Here is a 22,920-nt window from a genome sequence, read left to right as displayed (position 1 = left end):
ATGATCATCACTCAAGCAAGTAAATGTTGCAGAAACTGTGAGAATCAAAGCCCCAACCACAGAGGAAGTCAGAGATCTAAAACCTTTTGGCAAAAGCACTTCTTAGTAGCACAATTCAGGAAAGCACTTTGACCTACTCCAAAATTGTGTATCTAATTCTACTTTTCAAATTTAAAGAATTCATTTACAACAAAAACCTTTACCCACCGATAATGATAACAAATTCTGGGCTTCTAGGTAAACCTACTGTATACATACTAAACTTCAAGCAATGACTTTATGGCAACCAATGGGGCTTACTGAATCAATCTGATGATTTTAAGGATGGATTGAAATAAGCTGTTAAATTGTACGATGATTTGTTAGAAGATGAAGCACACTATTTTTATTGCACTCTATATTTTATTATTATTTATAAGACATTGGGGAACTATCTGTGTTGTTTTATAATTATCAGAAGCTCTCTCCTTTTTTAATATACCTCTGAGTGCTCTTTCATAATTTCTCTATCTTTCATCTAAAAGACAAAAGCCCCACATAGACTCATTTCGTTGGAGGAATCAAAGTAGCAGGCCACTCTTGAATTATAGATACAGCTCTGAGAAATTCCCCAACCCTATTAGACAATGTTTGGAGAAGACAAGTAATGTGCTTTTAGTCACAAACTATATCTCCAGCCACATGTACATAAGCCAAATGGAGGATGTATACACTTCTTTAAAAGCAGGGGGAAGTTATGTGAAGCTCCGCAGCTTCTTTTGAACCTCTGCCTAATATAATACAACTCTTAATCTAATTTTTTTTAAAACCTATGAGAGCGGGGAAAAATAGATCTTTGGAAAGGCTGAGCTGCTTCTTCTAACCAGGTAGAAAATACAGAGAAAAAGGAGGAGAAATCAGAAAACAGCAGTTCAAAGAAAAAAGGAGGGGGTCAGAAAGAATGAAAATAGGAGTGTCAGGAGAGTACATGAGATGCAAATATACAACTACAGCAGTGTGCAATGATGTCACTCTCCTTATCATTCCTTATTTCTTTGATTTATATAACTGCCCATCTCAGTTATAGCAGCTATGTGCAGCTTACAGCAGCAAAAACAATACAAAACATATTATAAAACACAGCTACACCCCAAACAATCAAGAGACTAAACCAATCTAAACAATGTAGCATGTCACATATTGTCACTAAAATGATGTTTCCCATGCCTGGAACATGATCAGTCTTAAGGGCTTTTAGAAGGGTCAGTAGATTTAGGGCCAATTGAAGCTCAGGGGAAAATGGGCTGCCATTGGTTAGAGACAACAACCAATGAAGCTCATTTAGCTAATGTGCAACATGCACACACTGAGGCACATGTATGGGCTGCTGCATTTTGCATCAGCTGCTGCTCACAGATGCTAAATATGATTTAATGAAAGTGTTTCCTATTTTCAATATCCGGGGAAAAAATAATTTAAGAGAATACACACATATACAGTAACAGTTTGCCATTATTAGCAAAGAAGATATCTATCCTGCCTGCATAAATTACTCTCATTTGCAGTTATTTTATTGCATTAAATATATTACCCCACTCACATATAATTGAAAAAATACTAAACAAATCTTTGTGCAGTCTATTCAAACCATTAAAATATGATTTATAATTATTTAGCAAGCACAGAAATGAACTGGAGACCAAAGTTTAATCCTCAATGGTCTCGTTAAGATTGGAAAGCTAAATGAAATTTGCCCAGACAAATCTGTGAGTCCGTTAATATAGAACAATGATAATTAGAGCTCAGCTGAATTTTGCAGATTTCAGAATTCTTTGGAAATTTGTATATTCAGAAAAAAATTATCCTCTATCACACAATGAAAGAGCATCAAGATTTCTTGGTATAATAAGTTCAGAAACTGAAAGCAATCTTGAAAGGGCTGAGCAAATTTCAAGGTCTGACCATGTCAGCAACCAATTTGTCAATGAAGATACTAGATTTTAACCACGGCAAAATTGCCAGTAGAAGATGGAAATACAAAGAAGCCAAGGATAACCTTAAACTATCTCAGGCACAGATTGGGATGAAATTTAGATAACAGGACAGAGAAGAAGGAAAGGGATGTTCATGCAATGTTTTGGCCCATGGATTGGATTTAACATATGACTAGATAATAACTTCTTATTTCTACAGTACCAGCAATGGGCAATACAATAATGATACCAGTATTATAGCATTGCCTATTGCTAGTTCTTAAGAAATCATACTAAAAGATTACAGCAGACTACATCCCAGAATCCTTCCAAAAGCTTATGTCAAACTGTAATTTTTAATTTCACAGGAAAGAAAATTGTCATATGGAAAGAAACAAATCACATTAGTTGAATTAAATGTAAATTACATTTACACTGAATTCAAACAAGGAATGTTCTTCCTTGTTCCTCACTTCTTTGGCCTTAGTCAAAGTATTTTAGCAATTTTTTTTAGCTTTAAAAAGTTTGATTTATATTGTAGCCCCAAGTCAAGCAAATGAAAACATTCTACAGAAGAACTTTCCCATTGTACTATTTGTTATGCAAGCTTCTATAAATTAAATGAAAGTGCTAAACTACTTTTAAGATCTTTCAGTTCTACACAAAAAGAATATTTTGAGATTAACAGACACATGTGCTTCAGTTCCACCTCCGCATTTCTTTGTGTTTCTGAGGTAGGTCTGAAAGGATAGAATTTTATTCAGCTAAAGATTGTAAACAAAATCTTGAACTATCTAGGGTGGACAATAATATATGAATTTGATAAATAATTAAATAAAAAGAAATAAGGTAGCATAACTAGATATCCCAGATATTTTAAAACTGAAATTAATGTTAACGGTTTATGTTGATTCATAACTCTGTTAATTTGTGGAGAACAATGAATTTGGTAAGTTCCCACATAACACTTCTCACCAGATTCTGCTGCATGCATGGATACCTTATATTTTACAGCATATATGAATATGAATATTACCTGCCAAGGTTCTGTAATCCACTAAGTCAAACATGACAATAGCCACTGCTGACCAGGTAATGATAAGAGCAACTACAAGGAGCCATGCTGCAGGTGAACTGAAGGTTGTTGCAAAATCTTCTGATACTGATCTCTTGGACATTTTCATATGCGGCACAGGAACTGATCCATTCTTGTTGTCTATGACAGTCGTTGTGGACACGTGTCCTAACAACAAGTAAAATAAATTAAATCAGTGCACAGTGTCTTGACACTGCATTTCCACCATTACTCTGCATTTCCACTAAAACAGAAAGAGGAAAAAGAGAAGAGAATGCAGGAAGTGAAGCATTCAATGCAGCAAAGATTGACAGGGGAAGTAGCCAAAAGGAAAGGAATTCCTAAGACAGTTGGCAACCAACCATCATTCTTAGGAGAAATATAGGGAAAAGGAGAAGAGAATATGAAAAGAAGTAAAGAAAAAGCACAGAATTAAAAAAAGTCAAAGACAACATCCACAGGACCAAGGGAAAGGAAACAGCAAGCTTTTGAAAGATCCCTGTAGAATGGGCCCCAATTTCTCTCTTTCATTATAAGTATATTCTACAGTAAAATGAACCCTTAAATGTTTTAGCTTCTTGCTGTTCTTTATATTCATATTTTATAAAGGCAAATGTATAATGGTTTTTATTCAAATTTACATTTGAAATTGTTTTTCTTTTATTTACAGTGAACACTTAACTCTACTGTAAGAGGTTTTAAAAATAAAGAATCCAGAAGCTTTCTTTAAGGAATAATACTGTACACTAAAGAAATGTTTTATAGCTGTTGTAACTATTTTTCAGTACTACCAAACCATAATTTCCATCTTGCTGTGGTTTGGGATTATAAATTTGATTGCAGTTTGCCTTCAATTGTACCTTGGCTTTCATTACTCTTGTTATTTGTAAGTTGCTTTCTGTTTAACCCTATTTTAGTTGTCCACATAGATAAGCCTATTATCAAGCATCTTCCAGAAATAATAAGCCAAGTTTAAGGTGAAAATTAATTTGTTGTTACAACTTGTCTGTTGATCCAATGAAAGTTATATCCTAAGTACAAGATTACCTAGCAGACTTCTATTTTGACAGTTAAATGCATTATATTATGCAACAGATTTTTAAAAAATATGGAGAATATTTACAGTCAAAAGTCATTTTTGAGACAAATTGGATTCTTGGTGATTTATAGGAATATGTTCCTATAAATAACAACAGCATTCCAGTAAGCAGCCTAAGGATGGCACTTAAATAACATATGATTCAATTATCCAGAGAATAAATTTTGCCTATAAGTTTATATAACTGAAGGCAATGATTCTAAAATTGGCAAATTGGCATTGCCCTCATTTTGAGTGGCTTGTCTCAATGACTTAAACTTTATTTGGGCAACATATATAAAGTAAGATTGCCATATGAGAACAGGAATAAACTCTACCTGATGTCTCACAAGTAACTTCATTAAGAGTTTCTATACAAATTATTTATTCTGTACAGAAATTTGTACCTTATTCCTAATGTTTATTTTTATATCAGATAAGATATCAAACATTAAACAACTCTACTAAATCATAATAGAAATAATTTGATTTTCTGTACAATGTAACTTTAAGTTATCATTTCAGTGTAAATCATAACATTTACCAATGTGGTAAAATTTGATTATAATTTAATGCATTAAAAAATCAAGTGTACATTATTTTAGGTTTACACAATGACATATAATCTGAAGTGATAAACAGTATCTAAGGAAAGAAAGTGTACTTCTGCCATGATTCCCAAATGAGTGCAATAACTTCCCACGTCAATATGATAATCAATGCTTGTTTAAGTTATTTTGCTGCAGATTTTAGGCAGAGTGAAATCTTTGCAGATTTAAATGTGGTGACTGAAATTTTGAAACAGTTCCTCCAATTTTCAGAATTAGAGTCGTTCATATGTGTCCTTACAATCATTCATGATGATAATACAATCTCCCAGCTTTGCTAGAAAAGATTCTAATGCTTTTCAAAGTCGACAGACATAATTCTAAATGGCTTCCTTATCAGCAGGACAATTTTATCCATTTTGCATTGTACACAATTTCCCTTGTTCTTTGTCTTCTTTTCATTTGCATTCTTTTCAAACATTCTTCTGCTGATCAAGTGATTTGTTTGAAACTTATGATTTCTACCTTGAAATGTCATGTAAGCTGAACAAAATTGGCATAGCTTTTGCCACCTGTATGAAATGGGAGTTATTGATGAATGATGTATTCAACTTAGTACACTCATGTACATAGATGCAATCTGTATGCTTTTAAAAATATTTTTACATGTTAAAAGGCAACACTTTTTCCACTTTCCAAGGCATAATTTTGGTTCCGTCAAATTTCTCCAGGAGATAAAGTGTGCCAAGTAACAAAGCTCTACTACAAAATGCCAAATTCCAAATCAGTAGCATTATGTGTTCCATCAAAAGTGGAACAGTTGTATGATTGCAACAGGTGATGCTGCTTAAACACATTCTTTCATGATGACTATTATTATATAACACTTAACAAAGGTAACAGCTATCTGGAAAGGCATTATACTACAAAAGAACTTCCTGCCCAGAGACCTTAAAATTGTCATGAGCAACAGTTGATTTACATATTGGAAAATCAAAGGGAAAACAGATATTTCTGAAGTCATCCTGATTCCTTTGCCCCATTTTGAAAAATCTTTGCATAAGGATTGCAAACTCTGATTCAAGTTTACCTGCTCTGCAGCACCTGGATTAATATGCAGATTGAGTTATATGTATTTATCTCATTTTGTAGTTCTCTCTTTTAGTTCAAAAATGTGATGACTAGGATTAGAAATATTTTGAAGAAAAATAGTGTAGGTAAAATGATGTATTTCTGAGTTCTCCAAAAAGTTCTGCTGCTAAATACTGAAAATGGAATATTACTCAGTGCTAAAAATTACAGCTAGTTCTCAATTTACAACAGTTCATTTAATGACTGTTCAAAGTTACAACGCCACTGAAAAAGTGACTTATGACCATTTTTCACATTTATGACCATTTTAGCATGTCTTAGATCCTGAGGTCGTTCATTTTCAGAAGAAAAGAAGGAATAGAGACATTTTGTTTGTTTTTTGTGCTCCGGATCATAAAACACACCTAGCTTTTCAGGGGGGGGGGGGGGGAACAAGAAAACAAAATCTGCCTCTGGTTTCCAGCATCCATCGGTAGTCATCTGGCTAGCGTCCTTGTAGCAAGTAGCAAAGAGCCTGCTCAGCTTCAGCATGTTTTCCAGCCTAATTTAGCACGAGCAGCTGGTTGATGGTTTGATTGGCTTCCCGAAATACCACCAATCGGCTGCTCCAGGCTGCGGAGATTGCTGCCGCCCATTGCCGCCACCGCGTATTGCCACCTTCATGTATCCCATTTTCAGTCTCCATGCATCCCATTTGCCTCTGCATGTCCCGTTTTTGGTCTCCACCCGTCCCTTTTTTGGCTTCTGCACGTTGTGTTTTCGGCTTCTGGATACCCCATTTTTGGCCATTGCGCATTCTGTTTTCGGCCTGTTCCATATCACCAGTGGTAAACAGCAGCAGCAAGCAATGTTGGCGAGCCGTAACAATGGCGATAGGCAGCAACGATCTCTGCTGCCTGGAACAGGCCAAACACAGGATGCACGGAGGCCAAAATTGGGGTGCTCAGAGGCCACAGAGAATGGATGGGGGCCAGCAGGTGGGCGGGGCTTCGGCAATATTCACTCTATAAGACGCACAGATATTTCCACCCACATTTGGAGGGGGTCTTATAGTGTGAAAAATACGGTACTTTTCCAGTGCATTTTAGCAGAGACTGTATAGTATTCTTTTACCTTCTGCATTGAGCAAGATTTGCACTCAAAAACCTAAATAACCTTTTCTGCATAAGTGATTTGACTTTTCTAGATGGTTCCATATTCAAGTACTATACTATACATATTTCATCTCTTCTAGAAGAGATAATTATTCTATAAAAATTGGATTAATATAAACATACCAAACAAAATTATGTACAAACACATTTTCTATATGAAAATGTGTAGCAGAAGTTTGAATGAGAAAATGAGCTTTGAATGAGAAAATGAGTTTTGAATGAGAAAAATCTACAACAAAATCAATTTCAGGACTGCTTTTAAGGGATACAGAAAATATTCCTTAAAACAGTATGTGACCTGTTATTGCTTCTGTCTTTTATATTTTAAAAATGAATTAATATGGATATAAAGTATCTCTTTTACAGAGTTCTTCCCCTCCTGCTGCTTACATCTATTTGGGGTTAGAACCTGCCTTTGTGATATAATAATTTCCACATCAATCTATTGTGAAGGTTATTATTGCTTTTAACTAAGAACAAAACACCTGGAAAATTTGAATTTTTTTTTTAAAAGAAAGATATAAATCCAAATGTACTTCATAAGAAGAAGGTAGTGTTGTAAAATATAGTTGTGTTCTCATAGATTTTTCACATTAATAATTGAAATTAATCATAAGGCTAGTACTTTTTTCTAGCATTTCTCATTCATTGTTCATGAGGTATCTGAATGAGGCATATCTATATTTGTTATGGTTTCTGATTCTAATAATTGTCAATAGCAACAATAAAAAAGTGCATTTGCTTCCTTCTATCTAACTATATACTTCAAGTCTGGCAATGATGAAGACAAGAAATGATGAAAAGATTAGAAGCTGGAAAGAAATTATTGGTGCCTCAAGGCCAGTGGTGGGATTCAAACATTTTTACTATTGATTCTGTGGCGTGACTTTGTGGGCATGGCAGAGGAAGGATACTGCAAACTCTCCATTCCCTCCCCACTCTCAAAATTTCAGCTACTGGTTCTCCAGAACCTGTTAGAACTGGCTGAATACCACCTCTGCTCAGGGTCATCTCAAATGTTTCCAAACAAGTAGATTCCCAATTAAAAGATCTTGGGCAAATCAAACTGATCCATTCAAACTGGAAATTTAAGATTCAAGAAAATACAAATCAATTTGTCCTTTAATAAGTTCTAAGGGGAAACTGATTTAATAATTTAATTCATAAAATATTTATCCATAATCTATAATATGAAAGCTTCTATTTTATATTTTACAGAATGAGATTAAAATAGCTAGGTTGGTGGATTTTTCAGGCAAAACCAATTTTCACATGTTTCAGTTATCACATGATTTGATTTAATACACTCAAATGGTGTCTCTACTTCAATTCACAAATTTACTTCATTTGATCAGGTCTACTTCATTTGATCAAGAATTAAATAAAGAGAAGGCAGAACTAATAATCTGATGGAAAATAATTGTTTGAGTTAGTTCAAAACATCTGGAAAGCTACTGATTACTTGCCTTATGTAAGATATAATGGGAGAAAAGAGATGTTAAATGTAAGTTGACATCCTCTGGATCTAATTTACCTATAGATGAATTTCAGTAAATAAAGCATAGCAATTCTAAGGTACAACAACTCTCTTATTTCCTTAATTCTAAGCATAAGATGGCATGTGTTTCCTTCTGATTTTCCATGATGGATTCTAGCATCCTAGTAAGCAACACAAATGAAGTCAAGATAATTTGATGACCTTTGAGTTATTTATTTATAAAATTTATTGGCCACTCATCTTACCATAAGGTAACTTGAGGTGGTTTACAATCATAAAAGATAAATATACATTAATAAGCTAAAACAAACCCAATGCTATAATCCAATTGATGGTGAGAGTGGGGGTAGGATGGGGGAGAGGTGAGATCTGTTGTTAAACAACCACCTCCACTGTGATGGAGGTGGTTGTTGTTCCCCCACTGATGTCCCCCCACTGAAGCCCCAAGCTAGCTGGCAGAGCCAGGTTTTTAGGCTCTTGCAGAAAATCAGGAGGGTTGGGGCTGGCCACATATCGGGAGAGGCATGTTCCAGAGGATAGGTGCAACTACAGAGAAGGCCCTGGTCCTGGACCTCACCCACCGGAATAATCAGGTTGACAGTGCTCACGGCATGCCTCCTTTAGCAGCACAGGTGAGATATGCCAATGCCAGTGGAATGTGATGGTCTCTCCAGTAAATAACATAATATAACATAACATATTATAACACCTAACCTAACCTAACATAGAAAAGACTCAATATTTCCAGAAAGTACACACAAGAATACCTTGAGAGTACTATGAGAGAAAATGGAAGTCGCTTAAGTTCAATGCAACATATCTATTTAGACCACACATACAGATAATTGTAAACTTTTTCAAGATAGAAAAATAAGGTGATACTGAAGTATATTTTTTCTTTAAAATTTAAAAGTAATGTCATGGTACTTTTAGATTAGAATGCTAAAAACATCCTGAGTTACTGTGAATGGGTTTGGCAAAGAATATAATTCCTATATAAACCATATAATTTCCCCCCACTTCTTTATTCCTATTATTTGTGTTTTTTTTAAATTGCTTTTATGCATTTCAGCATTATTCAAATACAAAAAGGGGTTAGATTTTTAAAAAATAAAACAGCATTGTTGATCCTGTCAAAATTCTTTTGCATATTGTGAATGCATTATGTAGTCCCACACAAACATTTCTATTTTAAATTAATGCAAAGAGATAAAGGTGCAAAAGTTCAGATTGCAGATTGATCTCTCTTGGGAGAACAAAAGAGCTGACTTGACTGTTTTTTTTCCTCATTGGGTATACTGTGTCACCTGCAGTTTCACAAACATCTTGGTATAGTCATTTCTGCAGAGATGGTAAAACCCAGAAGGAACAATAACTGGCCAACTATTCTTTTTGATATTGTTTCTGTATGCTAATTATTGAATAGATTTCATGCAGGAAAGAATGAGTCCCAACAAAATGATTTTTACATTTTCAATGTATAAGAATATTTTAGAAGGTGCATTTTATTGTAATACTTGATAACAGGGGAACCTGCATCTCATTAGCTTGTGTGTAATCATTATAGATTTTGGACGGGGATAGAACCCAAAACATTCTAGAATAAACAAAAACAATTTTGGTATCCCAGTAAGCCAGAAGGTAATGTGGTTATTGTCCAGACAAAATTTGCTTAGGATGTTCACAAGATTATAAGAATAGTTCTTCTCTCTTTATGTCATTTTTCAACATTTTGTTTCTTACAGAAGCCAACCAGTCACCTCTGAAGAAAAGTTCAAACTAACAAATCAGAATAAAATACAGATTTGCCCAGAAAGTATCAGTTAAAATTAAGTATTTGACAGATAATTATCTCTCTCTCTCTCTCTCTCTCTCTCTCTCTTTCTCTCTCTCTCTCTCTCATCTATCTATCTATCTATCTATCTATCTATCTATCTATCTATCTATCTATCATCTATCTATCTATCTATCTATCTATCTATTTAGAGTTAGTTAACTCTAAATAGAGTGGTTAACACATCTGCCTAAGACGCAATACAGCACAGGTTTGATTCCCAGTAAGTGTATGGACTAGCTGATGAGAGCTAAATAGCTTGAAATAGATCTATACTAGTATTCCTTTATTTATTTATCAGCACAAATAAAAATCACAAATATAACAAAGGCAACAGTAAAAATATTGGGTTTCTGCCGATTGACAGATGATGGAAGCAGTAAGCTTCCTCCCATAATTTGGGCATACCGGGGGTTGTAAAAATCTAATAGATACCTTTCATCCTGGCTTTGCTGATAACGGATAAGAGCCTGTGGCCTAACGGCTAAGATGTTTGCCTACTATGTAATGTAGCCCAGGTTCAAATCCCAGTAAGGGTATGGCTAGCTGATGAGAGCTAAATAGCTTGAAATAGATCTATATTAGTCTCCCTTTATTTATTTATCAGCACAAATAAAACACACACACACAAACACACACATATATGTATATGTATATGTATGTATATGTATATAAACAGGATATTGTTCTTTCTTACCACACTTGGTTAACTTCAATCTGCATAACCAAAATGTATTCACTGAAATATACATGTATTTTGGGGAAAAAAACCAGAAAAATATGAAGGAATCCATAAATACAATCAGGATTTCATATGCTATTCTTTAGGTTTTTTTTGGAATATAGGATACTTTGATCCAATAATTTAATAAAATAAAAGAAACAAATTGTAAATAGTAGATAAAAATTACAACGAACAGTTTGTTATTCATTCAGTTTTCTGATAATAAATTTCAAGGGAGTTACAAACTGACCTGGAAAAAGCTGGGGTTAAAGATGTTGGAGAAAATCATTAACAATTTAGCAATGGCACTTAGACATATACTGTTTTATAGTGCTTCTCTAGTGCTTCATAGCCCTCACTATGCAGTTTACAGCATTAGCATAATGATCCCAACAATCTTAGTCCTCATTTTACCAACCTTGGAAGGATGGAAGGCTGAGTCAACCTTGAGCCGGTCAGGATCAAACTCCAGGCAGTCGACAGAGTTACCCTGCAATAGCGCATTCTAATCACTATGCCACCACAGCTCTTATTTCACTTTAAATGTAATGGTTCTTGTCTTATTAATCTACCATGGGATATATCAAAAAGGCCTTGATTGTTTTGAAACATATTTAAAAGTGTGGCTTTACTTTTTAATACCCTTTGTTTAAGTTTCTTAACTTTTCCATGCCTTACCATTATATTGTATTGTATTGGCTCTTTAAGCATCCCTGGAGGTTTGCCTCTTCTGACAACTGATTGTGCAAATGCTAACACCATGGCCTCAGTTTCTGACTTCCCGTGTTGAGCAGAATAATGAGGCACAGAAAGTTACTTTCAACAGAATCTCTATAGAATCAAGGATATCAAGAAAACAGAATCTCTTGAATGTTAGGAATGTTTTGCTCATATTCAAATGAATGCTGGAAAAGTTCCCTTTAACTAAATAGAAATCTCTCCATCATTCCATTTGTTTACGACATTATATATTGAAGACTTCATCAGCTTTTACTGTGAGATTATACCATACACAAGTTGACAAATACAAATATGCCAAATGTAATTTGAAGAGGAACATATTCTTAATAAGATTTTATATAGAAAGCAACCTCAAAGAATCCCTGCTGTGGATAATAATGGAAGTTATCTTACATAAATGTATGCTAATTAAATGTAATTTTTAAACCCTGGTAAAAAAAATCTTCATTTGTTTATTTGCTTATTTTCACTTAAAACCGTTTTCAGCATATGAAGAAGAAGACAAAAAAACCCTCATTTGTTGCTCAATACAGTTATGTTTTTTTTTTAGAAAATTTTTTATTGTTATTACAGGATACAATCTGGGTCAGTCACTGGGACCAGAGATTCAGTCTTCCAAGTTTTTGGACTCATACTGGAGTCTATCCTCATGGAACTTTTCTCTCATCAGAATGTGGATGGGCTCCAGCATGAGCCCAAAAGCTCAGAAGACTGAACGTCTGTTCCCGGTGACAAACTGAGATTAGATCCTGCAACACGTACATTTGCCTTCATTCATTTGTTATTTATAAGAAAAAAGAAACCATTACCAAACACTAGCATAAATTACTGATAAATTAATACTAGTATTTAAGAAAGATTGATCTTGATATAAAGCATGATAAATGGATTTTTTTAACCCAAACCAGAGGATTTGTGAAACTATGAGTGGCACCACTATTATTCACATCCCTATATCTATTATTTTCTTTTATTGTTTTATTAATTTATTTTTATAGATTTTAATGTTTTTAAAATAATTGTTATGCAATGTTTTTAGGTAATGATTGTTCTATGGATCTATATCTATACCCACGCATATTGTTTTATTAGATTGGATAATTCTTGTAAAGAAGGTTGGAGATGTCTTTATATTTTTTCTTTCTTTTCTATTTTTCTTTTCTCTTTCTTGCATGTTTAGCTTTTGCTTTCATTTCTTTTTCACTTGTAATCTTTATTTTTAAAATTTTGATACAATTATATATTATCAAAATATATAACTAAAAAAAAGAACCGCTGTACAACTGCCCCAACTATCTGTCAAAGCCCTTGCTTTCCTTTGAAAGTTATTTTTTGTTATCTATAAGCTACCATGATCTTCTGGGATGCTAAAATCCAAACAAAACTTTTTTTTTCTTTTTTTTAATTTCCTATCTTTTATATTTTACCCCTCTACTAGAACATTCCAAGTGAGCTTTACATTTAATAATTGCAAGACTCAAGATGTAAGTATCTGCACAATAATAATGCAGATGTTTACATCAAATAAATTATATAGTAGAAAAACTCCCCATAACTCTTCTCAGAAAAAAGAATTCTTAGTTACATCAGCTACTCAGTTATTCTTAAATCTTGAGAATTTTCTATATAAACTTTATTAAAATTCTACATATAAAATGGACATAAGAACACATACAAAAGCATACAAATACAAAACAAACCATCTAATGTAAGTGAAAAAAATTCCATAGTCTATTTCCATCCTTTACTTTCTTCAGGCATCCATTAACCATTTCTTATAATGTTTTAATCACTATTTACATTTCCCATGATCTCCCCTTGTTTAATCTATAAAAATCTTTATCATAAAACTATTTTTCTCTACATTTGTAATGTAACTCCAATTTTTAATAAAATCTCTGTAGATTTCTCTCGTTAGACAAGTAAGTTTTGTCCATCTCTGACAAGTCTGTAACTTTAAATAGCCTTCACTATTTAAATACTGATACTCTTCATTGTTTGAAGCTTCTTTAGTTTTCCATTTCTATGGATATAATAATCTTGCTGCTCTAACAATGTGCAACAATAAGACTCATACTTTTTACTCAGTTCTTCTTCCATTGACTCTAATAAGTAAAGGTCTGGTATCATCTAAAAAGGGATTCCCATTATTTTCTCCAATGTCCTGGGGATCATCAACCAAAAATTTTGGTCACTTCATAATTCCATTGCATATGATAATAGGTTCCATCCACTTTTCCATATTGCAAAACTTTACTTGAAACATTTTTATACATTTTTTGTTTCATAGGTGACAAATGACATCAATATATAATTTTATAAAGATAGTCTCTTAAATTGTTGAGCAGAGTAAATTTTAGTCCACATTTTTTCCAGTGCCAAAATTGGTCCAAAATTTAGCATCCATTTAATATTACATCCCTTAACCTGTTCAAGTTTTATATTGTGTTGGTCACTGGTTTCAACCTTTTGAGCCAGGAAGTAGATTGTTACCTTTTAAAGAATTTTGGTCTTTTGTATGAACCTGATCTTGTCCAGCTTCAACATGTTCTTCTTCAAATACTTCATTACATCTACCCAAACTCTGATCAAAGTAGACAGCTATATTGGCTTTGTGCCTGTTCTTCACAAACATACCACTCAACATGAATATTAAGCATCCCAGAAATAGAAAGCAACAGATTCAGTCTCCAATAATATCCAATACAAATTCTATTATATTTAACTTATTTTGCTTTCATATTTCATTAACAACTGCAGTGATTTGGGACACAGTGTTGGTCTGTTGAATAAGAGCTTTTGTTACAGAAAGGATGGTTATAAACTTGGGAAAGTAGAATGCAAAGATTCATAATGGAAAAAAATGCTATGAGATTCCATTGTAGAATTGAACAGTATATTTAAAAACCTACATTTAAAAAATCCTTCATTATTGTACTGAATAAAACGTTTGTATACATTAATAGTCTGGACATATTAAAATTATTCATGAACTATTGATATTTTCAAGATAACCATTTCTTTATTTATAAGTTCAGATTTTATTCTCTCTAGCCTTCATTCAGGCAACCCTCATATACAGCTTCCAAAACTATATAATTACTGAAGACTTTCAGGATTAATAGCATCTAGTCTTACAAAGCACCGAATGTATTTCAAAGATTTAATTTGATAAGGCATACTGTGTAGCATTTACATTTGCATCATGCCTTTAAGTGATTTGTGCCTCAAGGTTCAAATCCTGCATTTTACTTCTGTAACAACCCATGCTGCACTTCCCTAATTAAACACAGTGGGGGAGATCAGAATCCTGACTTTTCTTTTTTGTGGAGAGAAATATTTGCATATTTTCAACGCATGATCTGAAAACAAATGCACTATAGAAATATTTGTTTAGTAAACAGCAGCTCACGTTAAACCAAATACATTATATATATATATATGTATGTATGTATGTATGTATGTATGTATGTATGTATGTATGTATGTATGTATACATCAACCTAAAATATAGTGTGACAACATGGAAAACAGCATTTGAAATTGCATTATTTCTACCATTATTCTGTTGGGCATACCTTTGGTGGAAAACTAGTTTTGAGCTCATATAATTTGTGAAGTGGAATAATGCAAAAATCAGCAGAACGTAAAATGTATGAAACAAGAAATTAAAATTATCCCTACATGGCACGGGGCCAGGTTACCTGCAGGATCATCTTCACACTATTATGTCAGCTTGTCCCACCCAGTCAGACAGTATTGGTATATTACAGACCCTGTCAGTTAAAAAATTTCAACTGGTGGCACTCAGGAAGGAAGCCTTTTCTGGTATTACCTTCACTTTTTGGAACATTCTCTCCCCAGAGGTGAGCCCCGCCCCCACTTTCCTGGCCTTTTGGAAATTTCGAAACACCTTGCTCTCCATCTTGCTTGGCGGTCACAGAGAAGCACACAATTGTGGGGCTGAATAGTGCCTAAAGACCCTCTTTTCCACTTTTTAATTCTGAATTTCACCTATTTTTGCCTTTTATCTAAATTTTATATACAGTTTTTATGTTTTAATAGTTTACTTGTACTCAGCCCATAGACCCTCTGTGAGGGAGATGGGAGGTTTCTAAATTTGATACAAAGATAAAAATAAATAAATAAAATCAAGCAGGAATTATCCTGCCTTAGGCATGAAACCTGGCCAGGTGACTCTGAGCAAGTCACTCTTCCTTAGCTCAAATCACTTCAAGGGTTGTTGTTGAAAAACCAGGAAGAGTAAGAAGTATTAAGTATGTTCACTGCCTTACTTATCAAAATAATAAAAGCGTAAGACGGAATCAGAAAGAAGAAAAGTACATAAATGCCAAACAACTAGGATGAGCTTTAAAATCTACCATCCCAGCTTTATTGTTATTTCTTTGTCCTTTTAATTTCTGCAGCCTCTCTGTCTAAGCCTGCCTTTACAAGCTTTATATGACCAAGGCTATTTTTAGAGGTGACTGATGATCAGGTTTTATTAACTAGTACAAATTCCAGTTGCTAGAGGAGCAGCTTCTTCCCTTCAAGCATGCCCTTCAGCAAAGCCACGATTTCCTAAAATATATATAATATAGATCATGCTGAGTGGCTGAGTCTATTAAAAATAGTGAGTAGAAATCTTTTTCAGACAATTAGAACATCAAGATTATTACAGTACCTTCTGCTGCAATCTCAGTCATAATGTTGATGGTAAGAAATGCACTGTGAAAAAAGGTCAAGTTGTATTAGCAGCTCAGAGGATCTGACAGGGCCAATGTTGACTCTCGCAGGAGTTGGTGTATTAAAAGGTGGGACGTCCTCTGCACTTCTAACTTTCTTTGGGTTCTTCTTTTGAGCTACTTTCTCTACAAAGCCCTGCCTTGCCTTTCCACCTTCGCTAGAAACTAACCCTCTCCCAAGGCAGTGTTCACAGCTACACTAAAGTATCAGCTTCTAATAAAAATAGCCATGGCTCTCAGCAGATCTGTAGCTCAGCTTATTTGGCATCCTAGGCACCACTCAGGGACTTGATCTATTTTATTCAGTTTTAAGCACCCAGCTCCAAACTAGAAAGCCAAGCGGGTAAAAGCAAAGGCAGCACAAAGGAACTGGAAAGAGCTGTCAAAGCCCTAGCCGCTTCTTTTAATATGATTACAGTTCTTTGAGGTCTATGGCAGAAAACATGAAATACAGACTTGACGGTAATCTTATCCAACCAAGCTGAAATGTATTCTTAGCATACTCTTTGCACATTCTTTCCGGGCCTTATTTGGGTTGGGAAGGACACCGTGGTCAGCCACAGTGACTGAAGAAGAAAATTTAACTTAGGTAAATTTTCCCCTGTTGAATTCCCTGCTGATATTTAAAATCACTGAAATACTCCACCTCACCCTCTGCTTCTTTCTTTAGTTCTTGCCCCTCGGTTTCTAAGAAGAAATCTTCTGGTTCATACCAAGAATGAATCTCTTCTAATGCATTTTCAAATCTCTGAGTCTGCATATTAATAGCTATGGTTACTGGTGAATGCAGAGTCCTGACGTTCACTGGTATCAGTCTAACTCTTGATGGATAGATAATTTGTTTATTTGTGTGCCTGTTTTGTTCGTAATTTAATATAAAATGTCTGCAATGTCAAAGCTCAAACAACTAAGGCAAGTTTGGGAATCTTCAACAAATTACCTGATGCTTTATAATGCCTAGATCAGACTTTGAATTTCCTAGCGTTCACAATGGGATATATTTAAAATAGTATTTTGAGCAGATGTGTTTGAAACAGCATTTTGAGAACCTAGATCCATACATTTTCAAATCCTTGTATTTCTGTGCATCCACTCTGTTTTTGTGAGGGGACAAATGTCATATTGTTATAGAGAATGTTATGGAGGACAGACTGCAAGATGAGAAATCTTCAATGTGGCAGGACCCACTGTGATTTAGTTTCCCTGTGTAAGGTAGGAAGATAGTAAGCTGAAAATCAGATCTGATATTTCTTCCCTTGTTACAATCAAACCATGTTCTGCTGAGATTTAGTTTTCCAGCAATTATTCCTCTCTGTAGGAATAATTAGGAAAAGAGATCGACTAAGATGACCTGCTTCCAGAGGCTGGATGATTCCAATGGACTCTAGAAGATTTAGCTGCATGTGGAATACAGAGGTGACCAAGATGGTTGATGCAATAATTTCAGAATTTCTTCTCCCATGACAGAAACTCTTGCCTGAAAGCAATTAAAAGAGGTAGTGGATTATTAGAATGCAGGAGGATAACCTCATCTCAAATCTGATCACTAGTAGAAACTCATCATTATTTTATGGTCATGAGGAGTTGAAAAAGCAAGCTTCTTAGTAACTTTAGCCAAGCTTTTCCAAATGGCTTGGTTCTTTTTGGGATCTGACCCAACTAGAGCTCATATAGCATCCAAGTAGGTTGTCCTGAAGTTCTCCAGCTGGACAGACATGGGGGATGTGAGCTCTGAAGAATCTCACATGAACCCTGTCTGACAAACTGTCTCCGAGATCCGTTTTTGGATCAGAACCCCCCTGGGGGGGTGAAGAAGGGGCAGCGTCTCATCAGATCCAGAAAGAGTGCAACAGGTCCCTTGTAGGTCAGAGATTTGCCCTCTGAATCAGAGCCAGGCAGCAGCATGGCATCATGGCTGCACAAGAGCTGGCCCCAGGCCAAAGCAGCTGAACTCGCCTGCAGAGGCAAGATGAAAGCTTGGTAAGATCTGTTAACCCATGTTATAAATCAAAATTTGGAAAAGGGAAAGAATCTTGAGAGCATAAATAATATTGATGGACAGATCGGGATTTCTGCAAAAAGAAAGAAGGGGAAAAATGGAGGGTTGAATCACTAGCCCCAGAGAGAGCCATTTGCTTGAAATAATTTGGATAGAAAGGGGAAAGAAGAGAAGTGACAAACCCACTTAAACATAACCCACTTAAACACAAACTCTAAATTTGGTTTTGGTCTTGAAAAGATTGTGTTTTTAAAGGAGTCTAGAAGCATGAAGATTTGCTTCATCTGAGTGTTTTTTTTTAACTAACAGAGCTTAAGCAACTCCAATTGATGAGAACTGGAATGCAACAAGGGAGAAAGATCAAGAAAAAAGCACCATCTCCTTACTGACAACTGATAACCTAATCTTTCCTGTGTGGGAAATTTTAATTAACCAACTGCCATAAATCAGAACTTGGAAAAGGAGGGAAGAGAAACATACACGAATTTGGCTGTATGCAAGTTTGTTCCAAATAATATATTTTGAGCAATTATAACCAACGAGAAGTGGAAAGTACCAAGGAAAAATAATAACAAAATCAAGAACTGGGTAAATACGAAGTCTTTTTTTCTTTTTTGTCTGCAAAAGATCAAGATGGATCCAGCTTCTCTTCCGGTTTCACAGTAGTTAAATTAACTAAATTTAAGGTGGACCAGAATTTCAAAATAAGATTGGTATAATTAACTGCAATTTTGGAACTGGACATTAAGGAAAAACAAAAAACCAAGATGGCTCCTGTTACCCTTCCCCACAGCAGCTGATGTAGATAAATTTAAGGTGGACCAGAACTCTGAAATAAGAATTGTATGACTAACTGTAAATTTGGGACTGGAGAATATGGAAAAGTGGGAATTTGAAGAACTATGTGAAATTATAAAAAATATGCATAAATCATTAAAATCAAACCTAAATAGAATTTTGAATTCAGGGAGGCAGGTATTTAAGGAAGAAGGGAAGAAAGTAGGGGGAGAGACAATGAAGGGGTAGAAACGGTGGGAAATAAAAAGCTCCATAGGACTTGGCAGTGGTATAGGGAAAATTGTAAAGGTGGGGGGATCTGTCTCAACAAAAGGGAATAAAAAGCAGACAAAAGATGTTTTGGAGGTTGACAGTGGCATATGGAAAATTGAAATAGGAGATTACGCCCCAACAAAGGGAAATATAAAAGATCTTTTTGACGGAGGCTTGGGGAAAATTGAAGAGTGGACATATCAAAACAAAGAAAAGGGAGAAAGCAGAAATAGAGAAGTGGGACAAAAGATTTACTAGGAAAAAAATCGAACAATTAGAAATTGTTATATGGAAAAATATAAAGCTAAGATAAGGGGTTTATTCCTAAATATGACAATAAAATGGAATTGCTAACTGACTGAATATGATAATGGAAAGATAATTAAATGAAGTTTAAAACATATGGAATATGGACAAATATGAAACTGATATGGAGAGATTGTAAAGCAGAAGTATGTGATTCACTTTTATACATATAAATTAAACTGAGTTGCTAATTGATTGAATATGACAATAGAAGGAAAAATTAAACATGGATTAAAATATATGAAATATGGACACATATAAAACTTTTAAGATGATGAACAAAGTGAGATGTGTACCGCTTGTTATTCTATATAGTAGATTAAGGGAATTGTAATGAACATTGAACAGTAAGGATTGCCATTTATAGACAATTAAGGGTAATCTAAACCAAGATATGGAAAAATGGAGAGGGAACATGAAATATACTTACAATGGGAAACTATTGAGATTTAAAGAAGGAATTACAAAGTGGGGGCGTGTGAGGATGTATAATTATAAAAACATAATGATGAGAATAGCTGGGAATTGTAACCAGGTGTACATCTCGGCCAAAATTAGGCAGTGGGGGGAAGGGTTTAAAAGTATAATGACTACATATGTATACTTTTTTGTTCTCTCTTCTAAAAAAAAGGAGGAAGATATATGTTAAAATTAAATATGTATACTGAAAAGGAATTATAAATACCATCAGCATAAAATGGAGCTTGCTCAGAAGGTGAAATACACCAAGTAAATGAGATGAAGAGTGTGAAGTAAAGGAGAGAGGTAAGGGAAGAAGAGAGGGATAGGAGAGAGGGCAGGGGGGGAGAGAAGGAGAAAAAGGAGGAGTGGAAAGGGGAGCGAGGAGAAGGAGAGACGAATGGAAATAGAGAAGAGAAGGGTGACAGAGGGAAGAAAGGAGGTAGGGAGGGGGCAGGAGAGAGGGAGAAGAAAGTAATGGATAAGGTACAAATATGGTGTATGGAGAGCAGAAGAGCCAATAATTGTTTTTGGGAGTTGATGGTAAGATGAATTGATGTAAACATTTAATAATACAATATGATGTTGGTTATGTAATAGAATACATGTAGTTATATGTTATGAAAATAAAAAAATAAAAAACAATATATATATATATATATATATATATATATATATATATATATATATATATATATATATATATATATAATCTATATCTATATCTATATCTATCTATCATCTATCTATCTATCTAGTCCTCGGGGATTGGGCGGCCTATAAATCTACTAAATAATAATAATAATAATAATAATAATAATAATAATAATATTATAATAATAATTATTATTATTATAATATCCCAATAACTCCGCCATTGCCGGTCCCAAAACTCCGCCATTGCCGGTCCCAAACTCCGCCATTGCCGGTCCCAAGCCCGGATGAGAAAGGAGGAAGGTTGGGATCAGGTTGGCATCTGGTCCCGTAAAAAAACCCCCGCCAACCCATACAATATGGTGAAAAAAACAAATAAGAATTCCATACCGCATCGGTCGTCGCGCGGGTTAACAAGGGCCGCGGCGGATGTTGGGGTCCCTGGACATCCGTCGACAAGTGGGCTACAAGTGGACCAGCCAACAAAACGACAAAAATATAGTGCAGATGAAAACCGTGCCATAATGGCCTGTTACTACAACTCAGAGCCAGAAAAAAGAGGCTATTTAAAGCGAATGTATGAATTATGGAAACAACAATATCCAGATTCAAATGTTAGTGAACAACGACTAGCAGATCAAAGGCGATTTATTATACGGAATAAAGTGTTTAGTGAAGTTGAACATGAGGAAATTCAGGCAAATTGCAAAACCCAAAAAACAATATCACAAGCGGAAATAACTGATATTCAAGACACAACTAAAGACATTATAGTAGAACTCCCAGAAGAAGATCTTGGGGAGGAAATAACATCACCACCACTAGAACCAGTTATCACTGAACCAACTGATGAACTAACTCAAAAACAAAAAGAATTGAAGGATAAGATCATGGAGCATTTTCTGCTTAATGAGGAAAGGCAACGTTTACCATCACTAAAAACTGTGCCGAAGAAAATTTTGGCCCCTATCATGAAAATGGTTAATGCAGTGTTTTCAACAATTGAACCAGGATCCATCTTGGAAACAAACCAGTTAATGTACAGCGCAGCTGTAATAGTCATTAATGAACTAGGCATTAAAATTAAAGTACCTAGTCATACAACAGAAAAAGCATCAAAGCCAAAGTGGAAAATCCGTTTAGAACAAAAAATAAAAAAATTAAGGGCAGATGCTAGTAACTTAAAGAACATGCATGAGCAACGGCTTAAAAACAACAAAATCATAGATCGGCTAATCAGGAGATATAGATTGGATACAAGAAACATCAATGAAGCTGTAGAGATTGTAAAACAGCAGATAACAGCAACAGCTAGAAAAATTGAAAGATATGAGGCACGAATCATCCAATATAAACAAAATCAGCAATTTCGATCAGACCAACGGCGTTTTTATCAAAGTCTTAATGTAAATGGTGACACCAAAAGTGAAAAACCAGAAAAACAGGCCACAGTTGAATTCTGGAAAGAATTGTGGGAAAATGCAAAGGACTACAACAAGGAAGCAAAGTGGATACATGACTTTGAGAAAAGCATTGGCAACAAACAAATGCAAGTATTAGAAATAACAACTGAGATGGTCAAAAATCGAGTTAAAAAGGTAAAGAATTGGACATCACCTGGAAAGGACCAATTACATGGTTTCTGGCTCAAATATCTGACCAGTTTACATGCAATATTGGCCAGGCAACTGAATGAAATTTTACAAAAGGGCCAAATTGATGAATGGTTGACAACTGGAAAAACATACTTGATTCAGAAAGATCCAACTAAAGGAACAACACCTGAAAACTATAGACCAATAACATGCCAACAACCTTCAAATTACTCACAGGCATTATTGCAGATAACATGATGGATTATTTGGAAACAAACAACATCTTCCCAGTAGAGCAAAAAGGCAACAAAAGAAGGAGCAGGGGCACAAAAGATCAGCTTCTAATTGATAAAATGATATTAGAAAATTGTAAGAACAGAAAAACGAACTTGAATATGGTCTGGATTGATTACAAA

At 34.7% G+C, this 22,920-nt stretch overlaps 1 protein-coding gene across 1 annotated transcript in view; it reads right to left on the bottom strand.

Moving 5' to 3' along the window:
* The window catches only part of TRDN (triadin), a 231,089-nt gene extending 214,244 nt beyond the window's left edge, over positions 1 to 16,845 (bottom strand). The window contains exons 1-2 of the mRNA XM_087719027.1: positions 16,381 to 16,845; positions 2,989 to 3,195 (exon numbers count right to left, since the gene is read on the bottom strand). Of these exons, the coding sequence (XP_087575153.1) occupies positions 2,989 to 3,195; positions 16,381 to 16,402 (229 nt within the window). The 5' untranslated portion in view covers positions 16,403 to 16,845. The remainder of the gene's footprint in view (positions 1 to 2,988; positions 3,196 to 16,380) is intronic.
* Positions 16,846 to 22,920: the final 6,075 nt, after the last annotated feature.

This window comes from Thamnophis sirtalis, unplaced genomic scaffold (genome assembly GCF_051295495.1).
Source record: "Thamnophis sirtalis isolate CommonGarterSnake01/CBP01778 unplaced genomic scaffold, rThaSir2_p1.2 scaffold_6, whole genome shotgun sequence".
Taxonomy (NCBI): domain Eukaryota; kingdom Metazoa; phylum Chordata; class Lepidosauria; order Squamata; family Natricidae; genus Thamnophis; species Thamnophis sirtalis.
The sequence above is the reverse complement of the archived record's forward strand: the minus strand, read 5'-3'. Positions and strand labels throughout refer to the sequence as shown.